This window comes from Ursus arctos, unplaced genomic scaffold, assembly GCF_023065955.2.
Source record: "Ursus arctos isolate Adak ecotype North America unplaced genomic scaffold, UrsArc2.0 scaffold_20, whole genome shotgun sequence".
NCBI classification, from domain to species: Eukaryota; Metazoa; Chordata; class Mammalia; order Carnivora; family Ursidae; genus Ursus; species Ursus arctos.
In genome coordinates this window covers 48,632,270-48,655,082 of record NW_026622875.1, presented here as the reverse complement: position 1 = coordinate 48,655,082, position 22,813 = coordinate 48,632,270, and the positions used below count along the sequence as shown (strand labels likewise).

Genomic DNA, 22,813 nt, shown 5'->3' with positions numbered 1-22,813 from the left:
GCAATAAGTCATTGAGCATTTCCAAACAGTGATCCCTCAGATTTAGGTCATGCTGTTGGACTGAATCTTAAAGGGAGCAATACTGGGAAGGTCAAAGGAAGTACAGGTTTGGCAGTACTCCTCACCTTGATGGTGGTCCAAACCAAAAGGCAGTAGTGCTGCCATTGAGTGGGCCTACATGGATTGGGCTGGAAGGAAAGGAAGTCAAATGTGCCGAGTTTCTGGTTTGTACTTTAGGCTCATGGAAGAAAAGGAGAGCTGGAGCAAGGTTACTCTGGGGATAGGAGTTTTAAGGCACCACACAGACTTACCAGGTAGTCTGGTAAATAATGGATGCTGACAGCCTGCATTCAGGTCCTGGCTCTCCCACTTAGATGCTGTGTGGTTTAGACATGTTCCTGTCTGCAAGCCTGGTTTCCTCCTGTGTGGTGTGCTTCATGGAGTAGGGAAGTAAGTCATGATTGGACAGCCTAGTGACTGGTCCATAGCAGTATCTGGGATAGTTGTGACACAGCTCTTAAAGACAGGTTTTGGGGTCGTGGGTATGTGAGCAGTCACTCAAGATTGCCCAGGGATAGAGGTGAACAGAGGATTGGGAAGGAGTGATAAGAGGTGGCAAATCAGGAGGCAGACATGGAAGCCACAGAAAGCATGTTGGTTATTGTCAAGGTGAGGGGAAGAGGGCAGTGAGGGGAGGGTAATGTTAATGGAGTTTGGAGGTTTTGGTTTTGTAAAGTAAGAGTGATGGGTATGTTTGGATGCTTCTGGAAGAGCAGCTAATTGGAGGAAAGGAATTCAGTTTTTGAGGAAAGGACAGAATGGAACCTAGCGAAGAGGAGGGATTGATAACCTTTGCATGAGAAGGAAAAAGAAGTGTGTTCAGAAGCTAAGTTTGTAGTTCTGCTGTCAGAAAATCACTCAATGGCTTGTTGCACTCATGAATCTAACACTAACCTGCCACCTTGTTCTGGGGTCTCTAGCCAGTCTACCACATTCCCAAGCTTCCTACCAGCTTTCTTATATCAGAGGTCTCTGATCTCTGAATTTCTCCAGTTAGAAAACAAGGTAACATGGTGAGAAGGGGGGGTGGGGGAATGTAGATTTGCAGAGGATGCAGGTTTGAAATTGCTCATGGAGGAGAGGGGAGAGTGCTTGTCAGATTGCCATTGATCTGGAAGGCCCTTAACCTCCAATCCATGTGCTGTCTGTGCTCAGAGGATGAGAAAGCTTCACAGGAAGATGCATTTACTCTGCACCTAGTCAGTACCGTAATATTGAACAGCAGAAATTGGAAATTCCAGTCTAGGGGAATGGCAGGAAAGGAACTGAAGTATAAGTCACCTGAAAAGGAGTAGGAAATACAATAGGTGGGGCCAGAGAATAAAAATTTCTGAGCTAGGTTGTCCTCAGGAAAACCCATCTGGCAGCATAGTCTGGATTGGATTGGGGGATGGAAGAGGAGATCAGGAAGTTATTGAAATGCACAGGCGTGTAATAGTCCACTCTGATTATGGAGGATTGCACACTTGTCCAGTGTGGGGAGGTTGGCATTAGGAGCGAATATTGATTTCAGAGTCCAAGCTTCAATCCTGTCATGCAGCCCTAGCTCATTCTTGTACTTCACATAAGCCTCTTCTATAGAACAGGGACCCTGATAACCTACCTTATACAACAACATCGTGGCAAGGATCAAATGGGTTGGAGTGACAACAAGGTCCATAACCCCAACACCTAACAGTTCCTTTCATGCATTAGGTACTCTGTATTTTTAGTTGAATTGTGTTGAGGTAAACTGGTCCTCTAGGAAAAATTAGGCTGTTGGATAGTTTGCTTTTCAAGAGCCTCTGCTCCTTCAGCAGCCTCCAATTTCCAGGTAATATCCAACTGTGACACCCCACAAGAATTTGTCTTGAATTCCATGTTTTCTACTTCACATGTTTCTTTACCCCATCATCTGTTGGTATCTTTTAATACCTGAGTTATTAAGGTTACCTCTAGGTCTGCCAGCTAGCTGAATTTCTTTATCCAGAATAAATCATGAATGCATCTACATTGTAATAAAATATTGGAACTGAGATTAAAGGGACCCTTGATTATCTCTACTACAATAATGGCATCTTGTAAAGGAAACCACTGTGTATGTCCTTGTAGACATTTTCCATGCATTTAAAATAGACATTACAGAGTTTGCTTGTTTTAAACACAAATCTTACACTGCGCATTATTCTGCAACTTTTTTTCTTTTAATACGTCTGGAGATCTTATCTAGTCAGCTCCTATTAATCTACCTAATTATCTTCTGCATAATAATCCCTAGTGTGAATGTTCGTGTGACCTATTAAAGTTCATTGTGGAGGTTTATTTGATCTCTATTGATAGACTTTAGGGTGGTGCCAGTTTTCTTCTGTCATAAACAGTACTTCTCCGAATATCCTTGCACATTCCTCCTTCCGTATGAGTCATTGTTTCTTTAAGGCACATTACCAGTCAGTGCACTTGCTGGGTTGAAGAGCGCATGTGGTTTTAACCACTCCTTTGGTAGGTTCTACCAATCCAGACTCGTTCTATCAATTTACTTCTATCAGCATTGAATGAAGACATTCCTGCCTGACAGTCTTGAACTCCTGATATCTTACATTTCTGCAACCAGTATATGAAAAGTAGTATGTTACTTTAATTTGCACTTTCCTGGTCCAATATAGCACTGATTATCCTAGCTTTACTTTACATTCTGTTTAGCCATTAAGGCAAGCCCTTCCTTAGACTTATCTTAGATTTTTTTTCCTTTAGTAACCTAACACATTTTCAGTTTCACTTTCAGATAAATTCTATCTTTTTTTAAAGATTTATCCATTCATTTTAGAGAGAGGGAGAGCATGTATGCGAGTTGGGTGAGGGGCAGAGGGAAAGAATCTCAAGCAAACTCCCTTGTTTCTTGAATTGCCTTGGAAGTCACATACCACCTATTTCTGTTATTCTGTTCATCCACAGAATTAAACCAATATCTGTATCTGTTACCCACCTTCACTGAACAGTATTTAAAGAAGCAACATGGGGCACCTGGGTACCTCAGTTGGTTAAGCAGCCGATTCTTGATCTCAGCTCAGCTCTTGATCTCACAGTTGTGAGTTCAAGCCCCACATTGGGCTCCATGATGGGCGTGGAGCCTACATACATACATATATATATACATACATAAAATAAAGAGACAACACGTATTTAGTGTAATATCCTTTACTAATTGGTTACCCACTACTGCTTTTTTTTTTTTAAAGATTTTATTTATTTATTTATTTATTTATTTATTTGACAGAGAAAGACAGCCAGCGAGAGAGGGAACACAAGCAGGGGGAGTGGAAGAGGAAGAAGCAGGCTCCCAGTGGAGCAGGGAGCCCGATGCGGGACTTGATCCCAGGATGCTGGGATCAGGCCCTGAGCCGAAGGCAGATGCTTAATGACTGAGCCACCCAGGTGCCCCTACCCACTGCTGCTTCTGTCCTACCTCTTCCTCTTAGATTCATGAATTTATTTTTTTTTATTTTCATAGACTGCATCTTCCAGTATTTCTTTCAGTTAGCATTCATGAGTGACGAACTTTCTGAATACTTGCTTGTCTGAAAATACTCTTATTTTCCCTTATACATATGAACTGTTTCTTACTACAGCATTTCTGATAACAAATGTACAGAGTTTTTTTCCCCCGCATCAGCCAATTTTCTAACTCTCTGGACACCAACTGAGTGTCCTACAAATTAGTTCAGTTCCTTTTTTGTTTTGTTTTGTTTTATTTTTTTTTATTTTTTTTTTTAAGATTTTTTATTTATTTATTTGACAGAGATAGAGACAGCCAGCGAGAGAGGGAACACAAGCAGGGGGAGTGGGAGAGGAAGAAGCAGGCTCACAGCGGAGGAGCCTGATGTGGGGCTCGATCCCACAACGCCGGGATCACGCCCTGAGCCGAAAGCAGACGCTTAACCGCTGTGCCACCCAGGCGCCCCTTTTTTTTCGTTTTAAGTAAACGAAAATGCTAGGCATGGAGCCCAGTGCAGGCCTTGAACTCACAATCCTGAGATCAAGACCTGAGCTGAGACCAAGAGTTGGATGCTCAACTGACTGAGCCACCCAGGTGTCCCAAAATCAATTTAGTTCTGGCACTACCCAGAGTTAGGGTCGGACCCCACAGCTTAAGGGGTCTGCCCCACTTCAGATGCTGATTGCAAGTGCCTCCTGCACTTCTGACTACCCAGCTATACACGGGAGTTCCCATGACTCCCTCCTCAGATTTGACAACTTAGGAATGGGTTGCAGAACTCAGGAAAACACTTTACTTACTATTAGCAGCTTATTATGGGGATACAACTCAGGAGCAGCCAAATGGAAAAAGTGCATAGGGTAGGGTGTGAGGGAAGGAGCAAGGAGTGCACATGCCCTCTCCAGCTCCTCACCTTCCCAGCACCTTGATGTGTTCACCAGCCTGGAAGCTCTCTGAACCTCCCAACCCATTAGTGTTTTTAATGGAGGTTCATTATGTACGCATAACTCATTAAATCATTGACTACTGGTGAGTAACTCGGTCTCCAGCCCCTCTCCACTCCAAGGGATAGGGGTGAAATTCTAGTCACATGGTTGGTTCCTCTGTTGACCAGCCCCTATCCCAAAGCTCTCTAGCACCCCCAGCGTCCGGTCTCTATTAGCATACAAAACGACACTCTTATTATCCCCATGGATTCAAAGGGTTTTAGAAGCTTCCTGTGTTGGGAACCAGGGAGAAAGATGAACTGTTATAACAAAAGATGCTCCTATCATCCCTACCACTCAAGAACTTACAGAGGTTTTAGGAATTCTATGCCAGAAACTGGGGAAGAAGACCAAATAAAAATTTCTTTATTGTATCACAATATTACGTCTTGTGTCTGTGTAATAGTTTAGCTCTTTAGGGTTTCAGATTCACAATGATTTTTCCCTTAGAACTTTATAGAACATCCTCGAGTGCCCTTATTTGATCTTATTATGGACTAAGTACTGTTGGTAAAAGCAGGTTCAGGAACCAGAATTTGTTGACTTTTTTTTTTCCAGCCACTTTACACAAGTCTCATTTCCTTTTCACAATATTCCTATTCTCAGAAGAAGCTGACTAAGAGGTGAAACAAGTTCATTCATTTAGTAAATATTTTTGGAGCTCACAGTCTACTTGGAAGAATCACACTGAGAAAGCCGATATCAGCAGTGTAGTAAGCACTGTTACCTGGGTAAGCGTGGGGAGCCTGGAAGACCATCACCAGGACATCAGAAAAGATTTCTTCGGGGTGCCTAGGTGGCTCAGTCGGTTAAGCAACTGCCTTCAATGTGGTCCATATATACAATGGAATATTACTCAGCCATCAGAAAGAACGATTTCTCAACATTTGCTGCAACATGGACGGGACTAGAGGAGATTATGTAAGTGAAATAAGTCAAGCAGAGAAAGACAATTATCATATGGTTCCACTCATTGATGGAACATAAGAAATAGGAAGATCGATAGGAGAAGGAAGAGAAGAATGAAGGGGGGGCGGTAAACAGAAGGGGGAATGAAGCATGAGAGACTATGGACTCTGGGAAACAAACTGAGGGCTTCGGAGGGGAGGGGGGTGGGGGATTGGGATAGGCCGGTGATGGGTATTAAGGAGGGCACGTATCGCATGGTGCACTGGGTGTTATATGCAAGTAATGAATCATGGAACTTTACATCAAAAACTAGGGATGTATTGTATGGTGACTAACATAACATAATAAAAAATTATTAAAAAAAAAAAAAAAAGCACTGCCTTCAGCTCAGGTCCCTGCAATCAGATCCCAGGACCCTGGGATCAAGCCCTGCATTGGGCTCCCTGCCCAGCAGGGAGCCTGCTTTTCTCTCTCCCTCTGTAGCTCCCCCTGCTGGTGCTCTCTCTCTCTCTCTCTGTCGAATAACTAAATAAAACCTAAAAAAAAAAAAAAAAAAAAAGACTTCTTCAAGTGACAGCTATTCTACTTTAAAAAAAATTTTTTTTTTTTTTAAATTCTAGGCAGTTAACATACAGTGCAATATTGGTTTCAGGAGTAGAATTCAGTGATTCATCACTTACTTACAACACCCAGTGGTCATCACAACAAGTGCCCTCCTTAATCCCCATCACCCATCTAGCCCATCCTCTACCCACCTCCCTCCATCAACCCTTGGTTTGCTCTCCATCATCAAGAATCTCTTATGGCTTGCTTCCCTCTCCTTTTTTCCCCCTTCCCATTTGTTCATTTGTTTTGTTTCGTAAATTCCACATATGTGTGAAATCATATAGTGTTTGTCTTTCTCTGACTTATTTCACTTAGCATAATATACTCTAGCTCTGTCCATGTCATTGCAAATGGCAAGATTTCGTTCTTTTTGATGGATAAGTAATATTCCATTTGTACATCTTTGCCATGTCTTATTTATCTGCTCATCAGTCCAACATTTGGGCTCTTTCTGTAGTTTGGGTATTGGTGATAAGTCTGCTATAAGCATTGGGGTGCATGTGCCCCTTCGAATCTGTATTTTTGTATTCTTCGGGTAAATACGTTGTAGTGCAATTGTTGAGTCATAGGGTAGCTTTATTTTTAACTTTTTGAGGAGACTCCGTACTGTTTTCAGAGTGGCTGAATCAGTTTGCATTCCCACCAACAGTGTAAGAGGGTTCCTCTTTCTCCACATGCCTGCCAACATCCGTTGTTTCCTGAGTTGTTAATTTTAGTCATTCTGACAGGTGTGAGGTGATATCTCATTGTGGTTTTGATTTGTATTTCCCTGATGATGAGTGATGTTGAGCATCTTTTCATGTGTCTGTTAGCCATCTGGATGTCTTTGGAAAAATGTCTATTCACGTCTTCTGCCCGTTTCTTAGCTGGATTATTTGTTTTTTGGTTGTTGCATTTGATAAGTTCTTTATAGATTTTGGATTCTAGTCCTTTATTGGATATGTCATTTGCAAATATCTTCTCCCATTCCGTAGGCTGCCTTTTAGTTTTGTTGATTATTTCCTTTACTGTGCAGAAGCTTTTTATCTTAATGAAGTTCCAATAGTTCATTTTTGCTTTGGTTTCCCTTGCTTCCAGCAATGTGTCTAGTAAGAAGTTGCTGCAACTGAGGTCAAAGAGGTTACTGCCTGTGTTTTCCTGTAGGACTTTGATGGATTCCTGCCTCACATTTAGGTCTTTCATCCATTTTGAATTTATTTTTGTGTATGGTGTAAGAAAGTGGTCCAGTTGCATTCTTCTTTCTGCATGTTGCTGTCCAGTTTTCCCAACACTATTTGTTGAAGAGACTTTTTTTCCATTGGATATTCTCTCCTGCTTTGTCAAAGATTAGTTGACCATATAGTTGGGGGTTCACTTCTGGGTTTTCTATTCTGTTCCACTGATCTATGTGTCTGTTTTTGTGCCATACCATACTGTCTTGATGACTACAGCTTTGTGATATAGCTTGAAGTCTGGAATCATGATGCTTCCTGCTTTACTTCTCTTTTTCAGGATTGCTTTGGCTATTCTGGCTCTTTTGTTGTTCCATACACATTTTAGGATTGTTCTAGTTCTGTGAAAAATGCTGGTGGTATTTTTCTCTTTAAGATTTTATTTATTTGAGAGAGAGAGTGTGAGAGAGAGCATGAGCAGAGGGAGAGAGAGAAGCAGTCTCCCCATTGAGCAGGGAGCCTGACTCGGGGCTGGATCCCAGGACCCCAGGATCATGACCTGAGCTGAAGTGAGACATTTAACCAACTGAGCCACCCAGGCACCCATGCTGGTTGTATTTTAATAGGGATTGCATTAAATGTGTAGATTGCTTTGGGTAGTATAGCCATTTTAATAATGTTTGTTTTTCCAATCCATAAGCATGGAATGTTTTTCCATTTCTTTGTGTCCTCTTCAATTTCCTTCATAAGTGTTCTACAGTTTTCAGAATACAGATCTTTTACCTCTTTGGTAAAGTTTATTCCTAGGTATCTTATTATTTTTGGTGCAATTGTAAATGGGATCTATTCCTTGATTTTTTTCTTTTGCTTCATGATTGGTGTATGGAAATGCAACAGATTTCTGTACATTGCTTTTATATCCTGTGACTTTGCTGAATTCATTTATTAGTTCTAGCAAATTTTTGGTGGAGTCTTTTGGGTTTTCTGCATAGAGTATCACGTTGCAATGGTTTTGAAGGGTTTTTAAAAGCAGAACCAGATGTCATGACCAGATGCATATCTTAGATCACCCTGGCTGTCCTGTGGGAAGAAGGGAGCAGAGGGGGCCAGACTGGAGACCAGAACAGTTAGGAGCCTGGTACAGCAATCCAGGTAAGAGAAGATGCAGAGGAAAGGGTCATTTAGGACTCCCACAGGAATGATTTGCTTGGCTGGCTGAAGAGTGGTGCTGAAACCATGCTCCATAGAATTAATGAGGTAAAATGTCCCCAACGAGACCCCCACTGACCGCCTTTCTTCACAGGAATGTTAACCTTATCTTTTAGAGGCAAACAACAGGAAGAGCTCCAGCTGGCCTAAAACAGTTTGAGCTTGAACCACTGGCTCACACCTGCGCAGAGGACCGGAATGTTCTGCCTCATTATAATGTTAAAATCTCACCCCAGAGGAGCACAAGCTTCATTAACATGACGCAGAATGCATGTATATGCATGTTTTCTAGGTGCACCTGTGCAACTTTATGCCCACCTTTACATGTGATGACAAAACTCCCCTTTCTGAATATTCATCCTAACCTGAAATAAAAAGAACCCACTCACCCCCACTGTGGAAGTCGCAGGTTTGGAAGTTATTCCCCATGATCTCCTTATTTGCTGCAAATAAACTTTCCTTTGTTGGACAACTCCCCCTGCTGTAGTCTCTACCTGTAACTCACCAAGGAATGAACTCACTTAGTTGGGTTACAGTGCAGTTTGCTGGGGGAAAGGGACAGGGCAACCCTGGAAGGTGAAACAGGAGGGTGAGGGAAGGATGACAAGATCAGTCTGGAACATTTCGAGTTTTAGGAGCTTGTGGATTAGCCAAGTAGAAAGAAATAGTAGGCAGATTGATAGGACTCTAGCTCAAAGGATTCTGCACAATGCCTGGCCAATAGGAAACACTGCTGCCATGCCTGGAGAAAGAGATATGGGAGTGTGTTATAGGAAAGTGGCAACAACACACAGGAATAACAATAAGGTCCGCAACAAGAGAGCTAGATCTTACTCTGATTTATTCATGATGCAGAACCAGAAGTTGTTACAAGTGCTTTGCACGAGTTGACTCACTCAATTACTGCACTGAGTTGATGAGTTCGAAACTACTACCGTTCCCAATGGAGAAACTGAAGCACAGAGTTTCAGTAACTGGCACAGGCCACACAGTGAATAGGTGGTGGAGCCGGGATCAGAACGGGGACAGTCAGACCTGGGCCTTGGCGATCTCAGGGCACAGTCCAGGAGCCGTTGGACAGAGACCGGGGCCGGGAATTCATGAGGAGGTTAAGTTACTGCTGGCAAGCGCTACAGCCCGCACGCAGACCCGCGCGGAGTGTGGCGCGGACTCGGTGTCCCCGCGGAGGTGCTCACTCGCTGGGGCGCGGCGCGGTGGGGACAGGGTGGGAGGAGAGCGGACGCCGGGGCGCAGGTGGCGGGTCTGGCTCGGGACCATGGAGAAGGCCAGCCTCCGGGCTTCCTAGAGCGGCGCGGGTGGGCGCGCCTCCGCTCACGCTTCCGCCTCGGCTGCGACCCGCGGGAGCGGCGGGGCGTTCGGCGGTCCGCCTCCGTGTGGTATCCCGGCCCGCCCAGTCCCGGAGCTCGGCTGTCGGGGCCCGCAGACGCGCCATCAACCCTCCTGCCCCGAAGAGGTGGCCTGACGTCCCCCGGCTCGCGGTACTCAGGGTGGGGGCCGGGGACGCGTGGCGTCGCTCGCTTGCCGGGGTGGAGTGTGCAGATTCCCGTCGGGTCTCCGGTCAGCATCGCCCCCTGGGACGTTGAGCGTCTTCCCCTTTCCCCTGGGGCCAGATCACCACTTGCATTTTGTCTCGGGTCCCGTTATCCTACCTTTTCTCTAAATGCTTGTTTTGGTCTTTGCCACCTTTGCTAGAACCCTTCTGTACGAATTACTTAGTCATTCATTCATAGCGGGCCAGGGATTTTCTTGAAAACCACGAATCCACTGCAGTTCTTGACTCTTGCTTCACACACATTCTTTCGAGGAATTTTCAGCCTCACGAGGCAGATTTGTAGAATTTACAAAGGAAGCAGATGCTGCACTGCATGAACCACTGGAGAAGATGCACTGAGAACATCCAGAAGTGTCCTAAGAATATTGTTTCCAATGAGACAGGCACGGAGACTGAGGGGAAAGAGGAGGGGAACCAGGCAGGGTCAGCCTCCTTGTGATTCTCTCTCTTAGCTCCACAGGTTCCTGCTTTTCCAAACAGAGAAGGCAGTGCATGAAGCAGGGGTCATCAGCCATGCTCCAGACAGTGTGGTCCCAGGTGAGCTGAGCTTTCTTCCAGCTTTCCACATTCAGAACAGGTATGAACGATCACTACAGGAATAGTAGCCAGACCTGGCCAGTCCCATGCTTAGCTTTGCATCCCTCAGTTGAGTACACGGCAGAGGAGTATGTTAGGGGAGGTGATGAGGCTGAGTAGGGAAACTTGGGAGGATCAGGTTGGTTGGGAAAGAGGGAGGCACCAGTTAAGAAACTCTCCTAAAAAGTGAGAATCTACGTCCCTGAGAACTGTGGACCATGAAAGTACGGTTCACAGGTGAGCTTTGGCATCACCAAGGGGCTTGCTGGAAAGGCAGAGTCTCAGGCCCCACCCTAGATCTCCAGAATCATAATCTACATTTGCACAACATCTGGGGAACAAATGGGCAAGTTAAAATTTGGGGAGTGCTAGTCTGCATCACACCATACAGAGGAAGGCCACCTCCTGCATTTAAACAGTCACTCTCACTGGAGGAGTTTGCCCTGCAGATCGCAAAGTTGGGGTACAGTGAAGCCACCACTGGGGAGCCTTTGGAGGGTGTGGATTGTTGAGGAAGGTGGATTCTTGAAATGCTGAGTTTGTTGCTGATGCCAGTGCCTCCAGCCCACTACAAAGATTACAGCTTAACTTCGATGAAAGCCTATATCCTTTGTTGGCACAAATTCATGCAGCACTGGAAGCAGTTGTCCTTCCAGAATTTTCCTTGCACTAGAGGATGCTTGCATTGAATTTTTCTCCAGCATCCTAGATCAGGGAATGAGAAAGCTGGTGTCTCATGTAATGGATGTGTCATATAAATAGGAAACCCTATCTAAGACTTAAGAATAATATGTATGTAGACATCGGACTGTCTACTTCTGTTTCAGCACTTAAGCCAATATTAGTTCCAAGTCAGGAAGTGTTTAAACATCTGTGGGGACAGTCTATTCTCTCCTGGTGCTTTACATGGGGTATACTAGTCACTCAGGATGGGCTTCCAGTAAGGAAACCCCAAGTGACAGTGGTTTAAACGAGATAGAGGCTCCTCTCCCATACAAGAGAAGTCGGGGAGAGGCAGTCCAGGGACATTGTGGCAGTGCAGTGTTACCACACACCAGGCTCTTTCTCTTTTTCTGCTTCACCATCCTAGCACTGGCTCTCACGCTCAAGGCCCCTTCATGGTCCAAGGTGGCTGCTTGATCTCTAGCTCTCGTGCGTGCATTCCAGATGGAAGAGGGATGACAAAAAAGGCGAACCTCTCATCAGTTTGCACTCTTTCACGAACCTTTCCAGAGAGTCCCCAACGGTTTTTGTACTTGTGTTTCATTGGCCTCACTTAGTTGCCAGAGCTGGGAACAGTGGCAAGTAAAATTAGGATTCTATTATTAAAAAAGAAAGGGAGGGAAAAAGTACACACATACATATATGTTTAGACAACTGTCAGTCTTCTTTTTTTTTTTTTTTTAAGATTTATTTGAGTGAGAGAGTGAGGGAGAGAGAGCGTATGAGTGGGGGCGGGGGGGCACAGAGGGAGAGGGAGAGAGAGAATACTCAAGCAGACTTCCCACTGAGCGCAAAGCCTGACGTGGGGCTCGATCCCCACATCCTGGGATCATGACCTGAGCCAAAATCTAGAGTCGGCCGCTTAACCGATTGAGCCACTCAGGCATCCCTAGACAACAGTCAGTCTTATCTACAATCTCTGTGAGAAATGTTCCCCTAATCTCATCTGTACTTGTAAGTGCTGAGATGTATATAACAACATGTGCCAGGCGATATTTTAGTTCTTTACATGTATTAACTCATTCCACCCTTACAAGAACCTTATAAGATACATACTCCTATTATCCCAGTTTTCCAAGTGGGGAAACTGAGGCCCCGAATATCTCATCCAAGGTCACACAGCTGATGGTTATCAGAGATGGAATTTGAACCTAAGGGGTCTGGCCCTAGAGCTGAGTTTGTCAGTCTCAGCACTATTGACATTTTGAACCAGATAATTGTTGGGGGGGGGGGCTGTCCTATGTATCGTACGATGATTAACAGCATTCCTGGCCTCTACCCCCTAGATGCCAGTAGCACCCCCACACCCCATGGTTGTGACAACTAAAAACGTGTCCAGGAACGCCTGGGTGGCTCAGTCAGTTAAGTGTCTGCCTTTGGATGCTCAGGTCATGATTTTGGGGTCCTGGGATCGCACATTGGGCTCTGCACTCAGTGAGGAGTCAGCTTCTCCCTTTCCCTCTGCCCCCGCCCCCACCTGTACGTGAGCTCTCTTTCTCAAGTAAATAAATAAATCTTAAAAAAGAAAAAAGAGTTCCAGACAGTGAGTGCCCTGTGTCTCCTGCTGGCCATTTCCCCGTGGAGAAGCACTGTTCTGAAGCCCGTGCTGTTCGCCCCTGTGCTGTGCTGCCTCTGAACCCACTTCCCGTATAGGGAAATCAAGAGCCCCGCTTCGTCATGGAGAAGGAGTGAATGCTAGCAGAGGACAGAAGCAGAGTGATCAGAGATGGAACAGAATGTTGAGAAGCTGAATGTTGTAGAAAACAAGGAATGCACTGATAATTACAGGGCTGTCTCAGAGGTGTGGAGGGGTAAAAGCCATGATATGAGGAAGGAAGGTCAGGTCCATGTTCCCAGCTGTTGGCTGTGAAGGAAGTAAAGACAGAAGGTTGGTTAACATCCAGGGGGCAGTGTCCGGTAAGGCAGCCACTAGCTATATGTGCCTGTTCAGAATTAAGTTAAAAATGAGAAATTCAGTTCCTCAGTCTCACGAGCCACATTTAAACTTCCTGGTCAAAGTGATACCTGATTTCTTCAGTGTATAGTTACTATCTGTCCCTTGCAACTCATCAGAAATCTATGGGGAGACACTTACGATCATGCAAGTATCCTGCTCCTTGTCAAAATTTCCTCCTCAATGTAGCATCCATGGATGATTCTTGTCTGAACCAATCTTTACCATGATGGCTGCCATCCTGTAGTACGTCTGTAGTTGTGTTTCTTCACCCTGGCAGACACTAGGCACAGAGAAGTTGTTGACATGACAGACTGGGGTAGAGATCACTGTAAGTCAAGGAGAGACGGTACAGTGCCACTCACTTGTATAAGCGGTCAGTTCATATCGAAATGTTTGCTTCCTTACACAACCTTGCGATAGATACTCAGATAAAGAGGACTCCCATTTGTCTATTTCAAAGTGCTTGATTTCATCGATTCCCATCATAATAGAGAATTCTTACCTCACGCGTGTGTTCTGATGATTGAACGAATTGATGTAAAAGTAGTTTAAACAGGACAAGGGATGGTTTCCTTCTCCCCTGAGAAGGTGGAAATGGCCCCATTGGGAGGCAGGGAGACACACCTGGTGCAGAGGGAAGCGTCGGCACGTCGGACGGAGCTTAGGTGATCTGGGGGCAGGTGCCTGCTCAAGGATGGAGACTGCCATCCTGTCCCTGGAGTCGGGTGTTAGGAGAGGGGGCGACACTGCACATTGCCTTCAAAGAACAGCCAACTCTCTGATAAGGCAAGATGGCAGAAAGAGGGAGAACCAGCCAGAGTGAAAGGAACTCTGTGCCCATGGAATTGTTCCTCTGTCGAAAACACATGGAGGGGGAAGACCAGAGAGAAACCGAGTGGATGGAGTCAAGGTAAAAGACAGATACCTGGGGTGCCTGGGTGGCACAGTGGTTAAGCGTCTGCCTTCAGCTCAGGGCGTGATCCCGGCATTATGGGATCGAGCCCCACATCAGGCTCCTCCACTATGAGCCTCCTTCTTCCTCTCCCACTCCCCCTGCTTGTGTTCCCTCTCTCGCTGGCTGTCTCTATCTCTGTCGAATAAATAAATAAAATCTTTAAAAAAAAAAAAAAAGATACCTGCTATGGTCATCTTAGAAAACATACCAGAAAGATCGACCCAGCTCATGGAACCAGATAGGGGGTTGATGTGGCCATCAGGCAGAGGTGCCCCAAAGGTGTGCACATTGAAAGTGTGCTGACAGCTGTCCCCGACTGGGGTACGGTTGTGGCTCTCCTTGCCAGTACAAGCCTCCCATGGGGCTCAGAGCCATGGACTCCAGTAGAGGCAGGACATCCCTGGAGTTCAGGCCCCTCCTCTTCCTCACACAGGACTTGAGCAGGAACTTCTTTTTTCAGGAGCCAGTGACCTTTGAGGATGTGGCCGTGTACTTCACCCAGAACCAGTGGGCCAGCCTGGATCCCACACAGAGGGCCCTGTACCGGGAGGTGATGCTGGAGAATTATGCAAACATAACTTCCTTGGGTAAGTCATTCCTTGTCCCTGAACCAGCTCTGTCTGAAGGGCCCTTTGCTTCCTCCTTGGTGGATCTGGGGTCTCTCATATCCCCAGGACTGATGTGCCATGAGCTGAGCTCCCTAATCCCCCATTATGGAAGAGCTAATGGAGAAAGATCTAGGCTCACTTTGGTTTTCAGCAGGACTTGCCTCTTCCTTGTTTCCTGGACTCTCCTCAGAGGGGTTTTTGCTCTGGGCTGAGAGCTGAGAGGGTTTCTGGTGGCCCCACCTTTGATCCTCTACTCTTCCAGTTCCCTGGAGTCCTGGGCCCCATCTCCCCTGTGTGAGAGTCTCCTAGGACCCCCTGTACATTCCTGTAATGACAGTAGGAGCTTTCTGTCTTCTCTGATAGAGCCCCAGTAAGCTTCCTCTTGAACAAAACAATTTGAGCCCTCCTGAGACCCCCAGATTCTCTCCACACTGAGCTCACTTAGTGTCCTGGGATGTTGACTTGTTCACCTGGCAAAGCAGAGGGTGGACTGAGGGGGTCAGCAGGGACTCTCCTCAGCTTCCTGTTCCTTTTCTTTCTCCTCAGCAGCATTTCCATTCCCCAAACCAGATCTGATACTCCAGCTGGAGCGAGGGGAAGCACGCTGGGGCCTGGATCCCTGGATAGCCATTGAGGGAGAGGCCCTGGGAGGGGTCCACACAGGTAAGCAGGAGAACCTACCACTTTCCTCTGGCTTGGCATCCTCCTGTCTTTTAATGATTCAACATGAAAAAAGTTTTGCTTCTGTCATACAAGTTCTTGCGAGGATGAAGATGGTCACTCTCTTTCAGAAAAGTGCCCCTCGCTAGAGTTTCAGCCCCGTACTGGAAGAGACCCATCTGAAAATTTCGTTTTCTGTTATTTTTCTTTGTAAAGCTAGAGGATTTCAAAAACCCATAGTGAAAATAGGCTTTTTTGGGTCAATTTAGAAACATAAACACACTGTAGTATGAACTTCTTTTTTCTAAAGATTTATTTATTATTCCAGAGAGAGAGAGAGAAAGGGGGAGGGGCAGAGGGAGAGGGGGAGAGAGTCTTAAGCAGACTCTGCACTGAGCACGGAGCCTGATGTGGGGCTCGATCCCACAACCCTAAGATCATGACTGGAGCCAAAACCAAGAGTTGATGCTCAACCGACTAAGCCACGCAGTGCCCCAGAACCTGTTATGAGAACAATTTATGTATGTGTGTGTATGAAACTGTACATGGGAAGGGAATTTTTATGAATTCCTTAACACTATAAATTAGCTCTTGAAAGAAAGCCTGTTTATTTGTTGGGAACGAATGGTTTCCTTTTCTGAAAGGTACAGAATTGAGGTGAATGAGAACCATTCAGAGATTGGGGGTTTACCCTTCTCATTCAGGTGGCCCTGTGCTCATGCTCTCTCCATCCCTTATGTTGTTCAGAGTCTTGTAAACCAAACGCTCCTTCCTAATTCAGCCCCACTTCTGTCTTCTCAGTGCCTTTGGGTTGACTCAGCACTTCCCATCATTTTTTTTTTAAAGATTTTATTTAATGGGGCGCCTGGGTGGCATAGCGGTTAAGCGTCTGCCTTCGGCTCAGGGCGTGATCCCAGCGTTATGGGATCGAGCCCCACATCGGGCTTCTCCGCTATGAGCCTGCTTCTTCCTCTCCCACTCCCCCTGCTTGTGTTCCCTCTCTCGCTGGCTGTCTCTATCTCTGTCGAATAAATAAATAAAATCTTTAAAAAAAAAAGATTTTATTTATTTATTTGAGAGAGAGCAAGAGAGAGAGGGGCAGAGGGAGAAGCAGACACCCCACTGAGTAGGGAGCCCAACACAGGGCTCGATCCCAGGACCCTGAGGTCATGACCTGAGCCGAAGGCAGACACTTAACCTGAGCCACCCAGGCGTCCCACTCCCATCATCTTGTTGAGAAATCTTTCCCCGACCACCTGCAGTGGTCAGTGTTTCCCTTTGTCACATCTGTGCATTGTCTGTTTAGTCTGCCCATGGTGTTAAGCCAGTGCTGTCCAATAGGACACTGTCTAGTGACTGGAATGTTCCATATCTGTGCTGCCCAATATGATAGCCATTGTCCTCATCAGCACTTGAACTGTGGCTATTGCAAACAAGGAACTGAATTTTATTATTATTTTTTAAAGATTTTATTTGTTTATTTGACATGCAGAGAGAAGACAGCAGGGGGAGCAGCAGGCAGAGGGAGAGGAGAAGCAGGCTTCCCCGCCAAGCAGGGAACCCGATGTGGGACTCAATCCCAGGACCCCGCATCATGACCTGAGCCAAAGGCAGACACTTAATGACTAAGCCACCCAGGCGCCCAGGAACTGAATTTTAAATTATGTTCCACTTTAATTAAATTTAGTAGCCATATCTCAGTTGGTTAAGTGTCTGCCTTTGGCTCGGGTCATGATCTCAGGGTCCTGGGATTGAGCCCCATATTGGGCTCCCTGCTCAGCGGGGAATCCACTTCTCCCTCTGCACCTTTCTCCATTCATGCTCTTGCTCACACTCTCTCTCTCTTTCAAATAAATAAATAAAATCTTTAAACAGCCAAAAAAATAAAAATAAAAAAAATTTAAGGAGCCACAGGTGTCGAGGGGCTGCCTTATGGCATTGCAGCTTGAAACAAGTACAAGAACAGCTTCCACCTGCCTTTTTAGCTTCTAGATCAGTGGTTTCCAATTCCAGTGAGCATCAGAATCTCACGAGGGGCTTGTTAGAACATGGACTTGCTGGATACCACCTCCAGAGGTTCTAATTCAACAGGACTGGGGCAGGGCCCGGGAATTTGCATTCCCAACAGATTCCCAGGTGATGGTGGTCCAGGGGCCACACTTTGAGGACTACTGCCCTTGAGAATATCAAACTGTATCTTTTAAACTCTGGGTAACAGCTCATCAATGAGTTGTGCTCAGCATTTGAAAATTAGTTTGGCGTGCCTGGCAGGCTTGGTGGGTAGAGCATGTGACTCTTGATTTCAGGGTCATGAGCTCAAGCCCCACATTGGGTGTAGAGATTACTTGAGAAAAATAAATACATAAATAAAATTTGAAAAATTACGTGGTTGTAAAAAACCTAGTTCTTCTAATAGAGAAGACTCAGTTAAAAAAAAAATTAGTCTGGATTACACTAGACTTAAATAGACCAAAATAGTATAAAATCTGTCATAAATGCATCAAAATGCATCACTTTATTTTCTTTTTCTTTTCTTTCTTTTTTTTTTTTTTTAAGTAAACTCTACCTTTCTAGCTTCAGTGCCTCCTCTGTTTTCTTTTTATCATGCTAGGTGGTAAAAACAAGACCGAGAGTGAGGCGCAAAGCCCAAGACCGAACATTTCTAAAGAATTAGCAGCCCACAGACTGATGGCGGAGCGCCTGCTCACAGAAGCTCCCGGGCACCCTCACCTTAAGGACAACTTAGGGAGGCCCCAGCCATGTGACGTGGGGGAGAAAACAAACCAAGGAGGTTTCACAGACTTGCTGATGCAGGACTGCAGATCCCCCATCATCAGAAGAGAGGAGGCCGGCAGGAAGCTAGAAGGGGGCACCCGTGTCAGCACCCACTTGCTGACAAAGCAGGGTCTCCCGGGAGGACAGGCGTTTTATAAATGTGGTGAGTGTGGCCGATATTTCAGCCAACATTCAGACCTTCTGCAGCATCAGAGGATTCACGCTGATGACAAGCCCTACAAGTGCAGAGAGTGCGGGAAAGCCTTCAGATATAACTCAAAACTCTCCCGGCACCAGAAAACCCACACCGGGGAGAAGCCTTACTCGTGTCAGGAGTGTGGACAAGCCTTCGGTCAAAATTCCCACCTCCTTCAGCACCAGAAGCTCCACGGTGGAGAGAAGCCCTTCGGATGTCAGGACTGTGGGAAAACCTTCAGCTACAACTCAAAACTCATCCGGCATCAGCGAATCCACACTGGGGAGAAACCCTTTCAGTGTAAGGACTGTGGGAAGGCTTTCAGGTGTAGCTATGACCGCATCGTCCATGAGCGCATCCACACCGGGGAGAAGCCCTACGAGTGTCAGGTGTGCGGGAAAAGTTTCAGTTCAAATTCAGTCCTCATTCAGCACCAGCGCATCCACACCGGGGAGAAGCCCTATGAGTGTAAGGAGTGTGGGAAGGCCTTCCGCCGGAGCTCCGTGTTTCTCCAGCACCAGAGGCTCCACACTGGGGAGAAGCTCTACAAATGCAAAGAGTGCTGGAAAACGTTCAGCTGTAGCTCCCGCTTTACAGTACACCAGCGAATCCACACTGGGGAGAAGCCCTATGGCTGCCAGGAGTGCGGGAAGGCATTCAATCAGAAGGTCACCCTGGTCCAGCATCAGCGGCTCCACACTGGGGAGAGGCCTTATGAGTGTAAGATGTGTGGGAAAGCCTTCAAGTGGAGCGCAAGTTTCATTCAGCACCAGAAGTTGCATGCTCGCAAGAAAGCAGCCCAAGTGACAGGGCCAGCCACCGTTGGGCCCCGCTGCTCCGCTTCTGGCCTCCCCGCTCTGCCTGCCCAGCATGTGCGCTCTGCCCCCACTGTGCCAGGGGCGGCCCCATCTTCCCCACACCCCGCGCTCTTTCCTCCCTCCCTGCCTCTCTTTGTGCTGCTCCCCTCATCTGAAATGGCCAGTTCTTCCCCTGTTCAAATAGTGCATTTCTTTCAGGATCTCACTTCCCCTGGGAGCCTGAATCCTTTGTCCTACTCCCCATGAGCTCCCTTATGTGCTCGACCACCCACCCACCTAAAGTTGTCAGTTTCCCCGGGCTCCTGACCATGCCTGTGTTGTTTCTCTTCTGGGTCTGTGTACTCATTGTTGTTTTCCCAACTCCATGTGTGTTTTTACACGTAAGAATCATGTTTGATTCCTCTTTTCAGTCCCCTGGGTAGAAAATGGTAGGAGTTGTCCTTTATGGTGTCCAGTTTGGGCCTGTACCATCAATCTGCACCTGCCTTCTCTACTAGATTTGGTAGAGTTTACAGAACATTCTGGGGCTTAGGGAGATGGCATTCCAATGACATGGCCTGTTGTGATTCAAGAAATAGGAGAGATGCAAAGCCCATGGGAGGAGGTAAGCAGAGAAAATATCCAGTGATGGCTTTCAGGAATTAGGAGGGCCTTTTGGTGGGGCAGTAGCAAGGCTCACTGTGTGGAATCAGAGCCTGGGACTTCTTAGTACCTTGATAATGACCATGATGAGTATCATGTGTAACTAAGCAGTAGACCAAGGAAATAACCAGGAAAAAGAATATGAAGTGATAAGTCAGCATTGATAGCAAGAATGTAAAATCACGTCTCTAAACTTGATTGGAAGGGAATGTGGCTTTTCTGTTTGGGTTCCTTTTATATTCCTGTCCACATCCTTGTTGAATTTCAATGCCCACTCAAACACGTAGGTACGAAAAATGATTTGGGCCCGTGCAGTAGAGGGCTGGTGCCTGGGTGTAGCCATTTCTCAGTCATACATGGAGTGAACTTGTTGGCATCACACTGACGAACCTCTGAGGGAAGGAGAGAAACCTGACCCTGACTTGCTGTAGCTCCTGCCTCACAGGAGAGTTCATAACTCATGGGGATGTGTTGTGACACCTCCTCCACGTCCTCTGTGATTAAATCTGAATTTTTGAGTCCAGATGCTTTTAAGTTAATTTTATAATGAACTACTTTGATAACACCAAGAAGTGTGTATGAACACTAATCTTTTTTTTTTTTTTAAGATTTTATTTTTTTACTTATTTAGTGTATGCATGTATGTGGCACGAAAGCAGGAGGAGGGGCAGAAGGAGAGGGAAAGAATCACAAGCCGACTCTGCACTGAGCACAGAGCCCCACTTGAGGCTTGATCTCACAGCCCTGAGATCATGACCTGAGCTGAGTTCAAGAGTCGGACGCTCAACTGACTGAGCCGCCCAGGTGCCCCTGTTTATGGGCACTAATCTTACCAGATGTTATGATGTCACTGGTTTGGCCATACTTTCCATCTAGTGGTATGGGCCCTGATCCTTCTCACAACCACTGCTTCAGGACAGTGTAGCAACATAGAAACATACTTTATTTTTTTTTTAAGTTTTTAAAAGATTTTATTTATTTGTTTGCCAGAGAGAGAGAGCACAAGCAGAGGGAGTGGCAGACAGAGGGAGAAGCAGGCTCCCTGCTGAGCAAGGAGCCCAATGTGGGACTCGATCCCAGGACTCTGGGATCATGACCCAAGCCAAAGGCAGATGCCTAATGACTAAGCCACCCAGGCGTCCTGGAAAGGTACTTTAAATAGCTAAGCAGGAATAAGCCCTAAGGAAAAGATATGTATGCTGTTCTGATAACACCATACAATTATGTCTGCAAGGAAGGGCATAAAGAAACATTTTGTTTTTGGCTCTGGTTAGGCCTATTGGGATATACTTTATAGCCTTTACCCTTTTAAAGTAGACAGTTTGGTGAATTTTGACAAATGAATAGTTGTTTAACCAAGATAAAGAAAATTTCCATCACCCTCAGCATAGGGAGATATTTAAATGGTTTGTGGGATGTTGGAGATTTTTCTGTATTTTCTTCCTTGATAAGGTTTGTGCAATACTAGAGTTCAGGAGAAGAAAAGGCAGAAACCAAATTTACCTTCTCAGCTGTGATCAGAGCTTTCAAACTGCAAATGCAAAAATCCCTCACCCTGAATCACTGTTAAGAAAAGCAGTTGAAATACAGCAAAGTGACAATTGTGGTTTCTTTGTTATTATTTTCTCTTTCACACACATTATATATATATATACATACACATACATACATATATATATGTAATCTATCTCATCTGGTTCATTTCTTGTTATAGTTTTTGATTTTATTTATCTTTCCACAACCACTCCAACATGGAAGTTGGCTGGTCATAAAAACAATGTGGCTGCATGATTTCTCCTTTAACGTAGCTACCACCGCCATACCTCCCAAAGGAATAGGCCTCCAGCAGGTACTCCCTCCAACTCCCTCAACTGCTCCTACCCTAGCCCTCATCCCCCAAAGCTGAGATTTCTAAGTAGCACCGTCAGAGAGATCTCATTCTGTACACTCCCTGTATCCTTTACTGTAATAGAGATCAGGTATGCAGTGGGCAGACTTGCTCCTACAGTCCAGTCTAAAGTGTAATGTGCTTTGCTGTCCTCAGTGTTTATAGTGTGAAATCGGGCCAATTCTCTAGTTTCTGGCCTTGTCCTCAGGTTAGCACTCAGTATGTCAAGTCTGGTTCTATTAAGACCTCAGAGGTTAGAGCACAGACTCCACATTTTAGTTCCTTTTTACCAGTCCAGCCCCGGGACTGGGTTCCAGGAATAGTGCGGGCTTAAGAGATGCAAGCAGCTGTTTCCCTGTATGACGCGCCCTGCAGGCCAAGAACTTTGGTTTTTCCATCACAGTTGCACGTGGGACTCCCAAACATTTGCGCCGTTCCTGGCCCTGCTGCGGCCGCATCTGTAGCCAGCTGTTGCGGTCTGCGCAGTCAGGGTTGCAACCAGACTCGATATCGCCGCTAGACAGCCGCAACACTGACACCTGCTGCAAGAGGGCGCGGCTTTGGCTGGGCTCCAGAGCGTCCTGGACCAGCGCACCACCGAGAGGGAGACCTCCCGGCTTCCTAGAAGGGAAGGCGGGTTCCCGCAGGGCTTCTGGCTCATCGCTGATTGGTGGACCCCGGGCGCTCCGCGGGGAGGGGAACTGGCTGCAGGCACTCGGGGTCCCAGTGAGTGGCTAGTCTGAAGCGAGGCCGCGAGGCCCCGCCAAGGTCTGGCCAGCCTTGACTTGGAAGTTCCTGGCGGAGGAGGCGCATTACCTGCGGTCGCGCCCCGGCCCGCGGAGCGGGTTCCGTGGTGCTCGTGCGCACCTGCTTCTGGCCCGCCTTCCTATTGAGGCTGGAGGTGTTGGCAGGCGTCGTCTGCTTCCCGGAGGTCCGAGCGGGTCTGCGCCCACTGCCACCCAGCGGTGCACTTGAGCATCTTTTTCCTGCTCTGAGCCTTCCTTGGCCAACCCGCCACCTGCATCTTGTCCGGTAGCCCTTTTCAGTCC

At 46.4% G+C, this 22,813-nt stretch overlaps 1 protein-coding gene across 2 annotated transcripts; it reads left to right on the top strand.

Annotated features, from left to right (window-relative positions):
* The first annotated feature begins 9,733 nt into the window (after positions 1-9,733).
* Positions 9,734-21,481, top strand: ZNF619 (zinc finger protein 619). Of its 2 annotated transcripts, none has more exons than XM_026496781.4 (5): positions 9,734-9,892; positions 10,419-10,503; positions 14,638-14,764; positions 15,332-15,448; positions 18,057-21,481. In XM_026496781.4, the coding sequence occupies exons 2-5, from the start codon at positions 10,459-10,461 to the stop codon at positions 19,478-19,480; spliced, it is 1,713 nt and encodes a 570-aa protein (XP_026352566.1). In that variant the 5' UTR covers positions 9,734-9,892; positions 10,419-10,458; the 3' UTR covers positions 19,481-21,481. The 2 variants fall into 2 exon arrangements, with proteins under 2 accessions (XP_026352566.1, XP_048072228.1); XM_048216271.2 differs by having other exon boundaries at positions 9,753-9,892; positions 15,335-15,448.
* Positions 21,482-22,813: the final 1,332 nt, after the last annotated feature.

Bases quoted from the DNA above. Each gene is read 5' to 3' on its own strand.
- ZNF619 (XM_026496781.4), top strand. From the start codon at position 10,459: ATGAAGCAGGGGTCATCAGCCATGCTCCAGACAGTGTGGTCCCAG. The intron at 14,765-15,331 runs GTAAGTCATTCC...CTTTCTCCTCAG, and splicing joins TGCAAACATAACTTCCTTGG to CAGCATTTCCATTCCCCAAA. The intron at 15,449-18,056 runs GTAAGCAGGAGA...TTATCATGCTAG, and splicing joins CCTGGGAGGGGTCCACACAG to GTGGTAAAAACAAGACCGAG.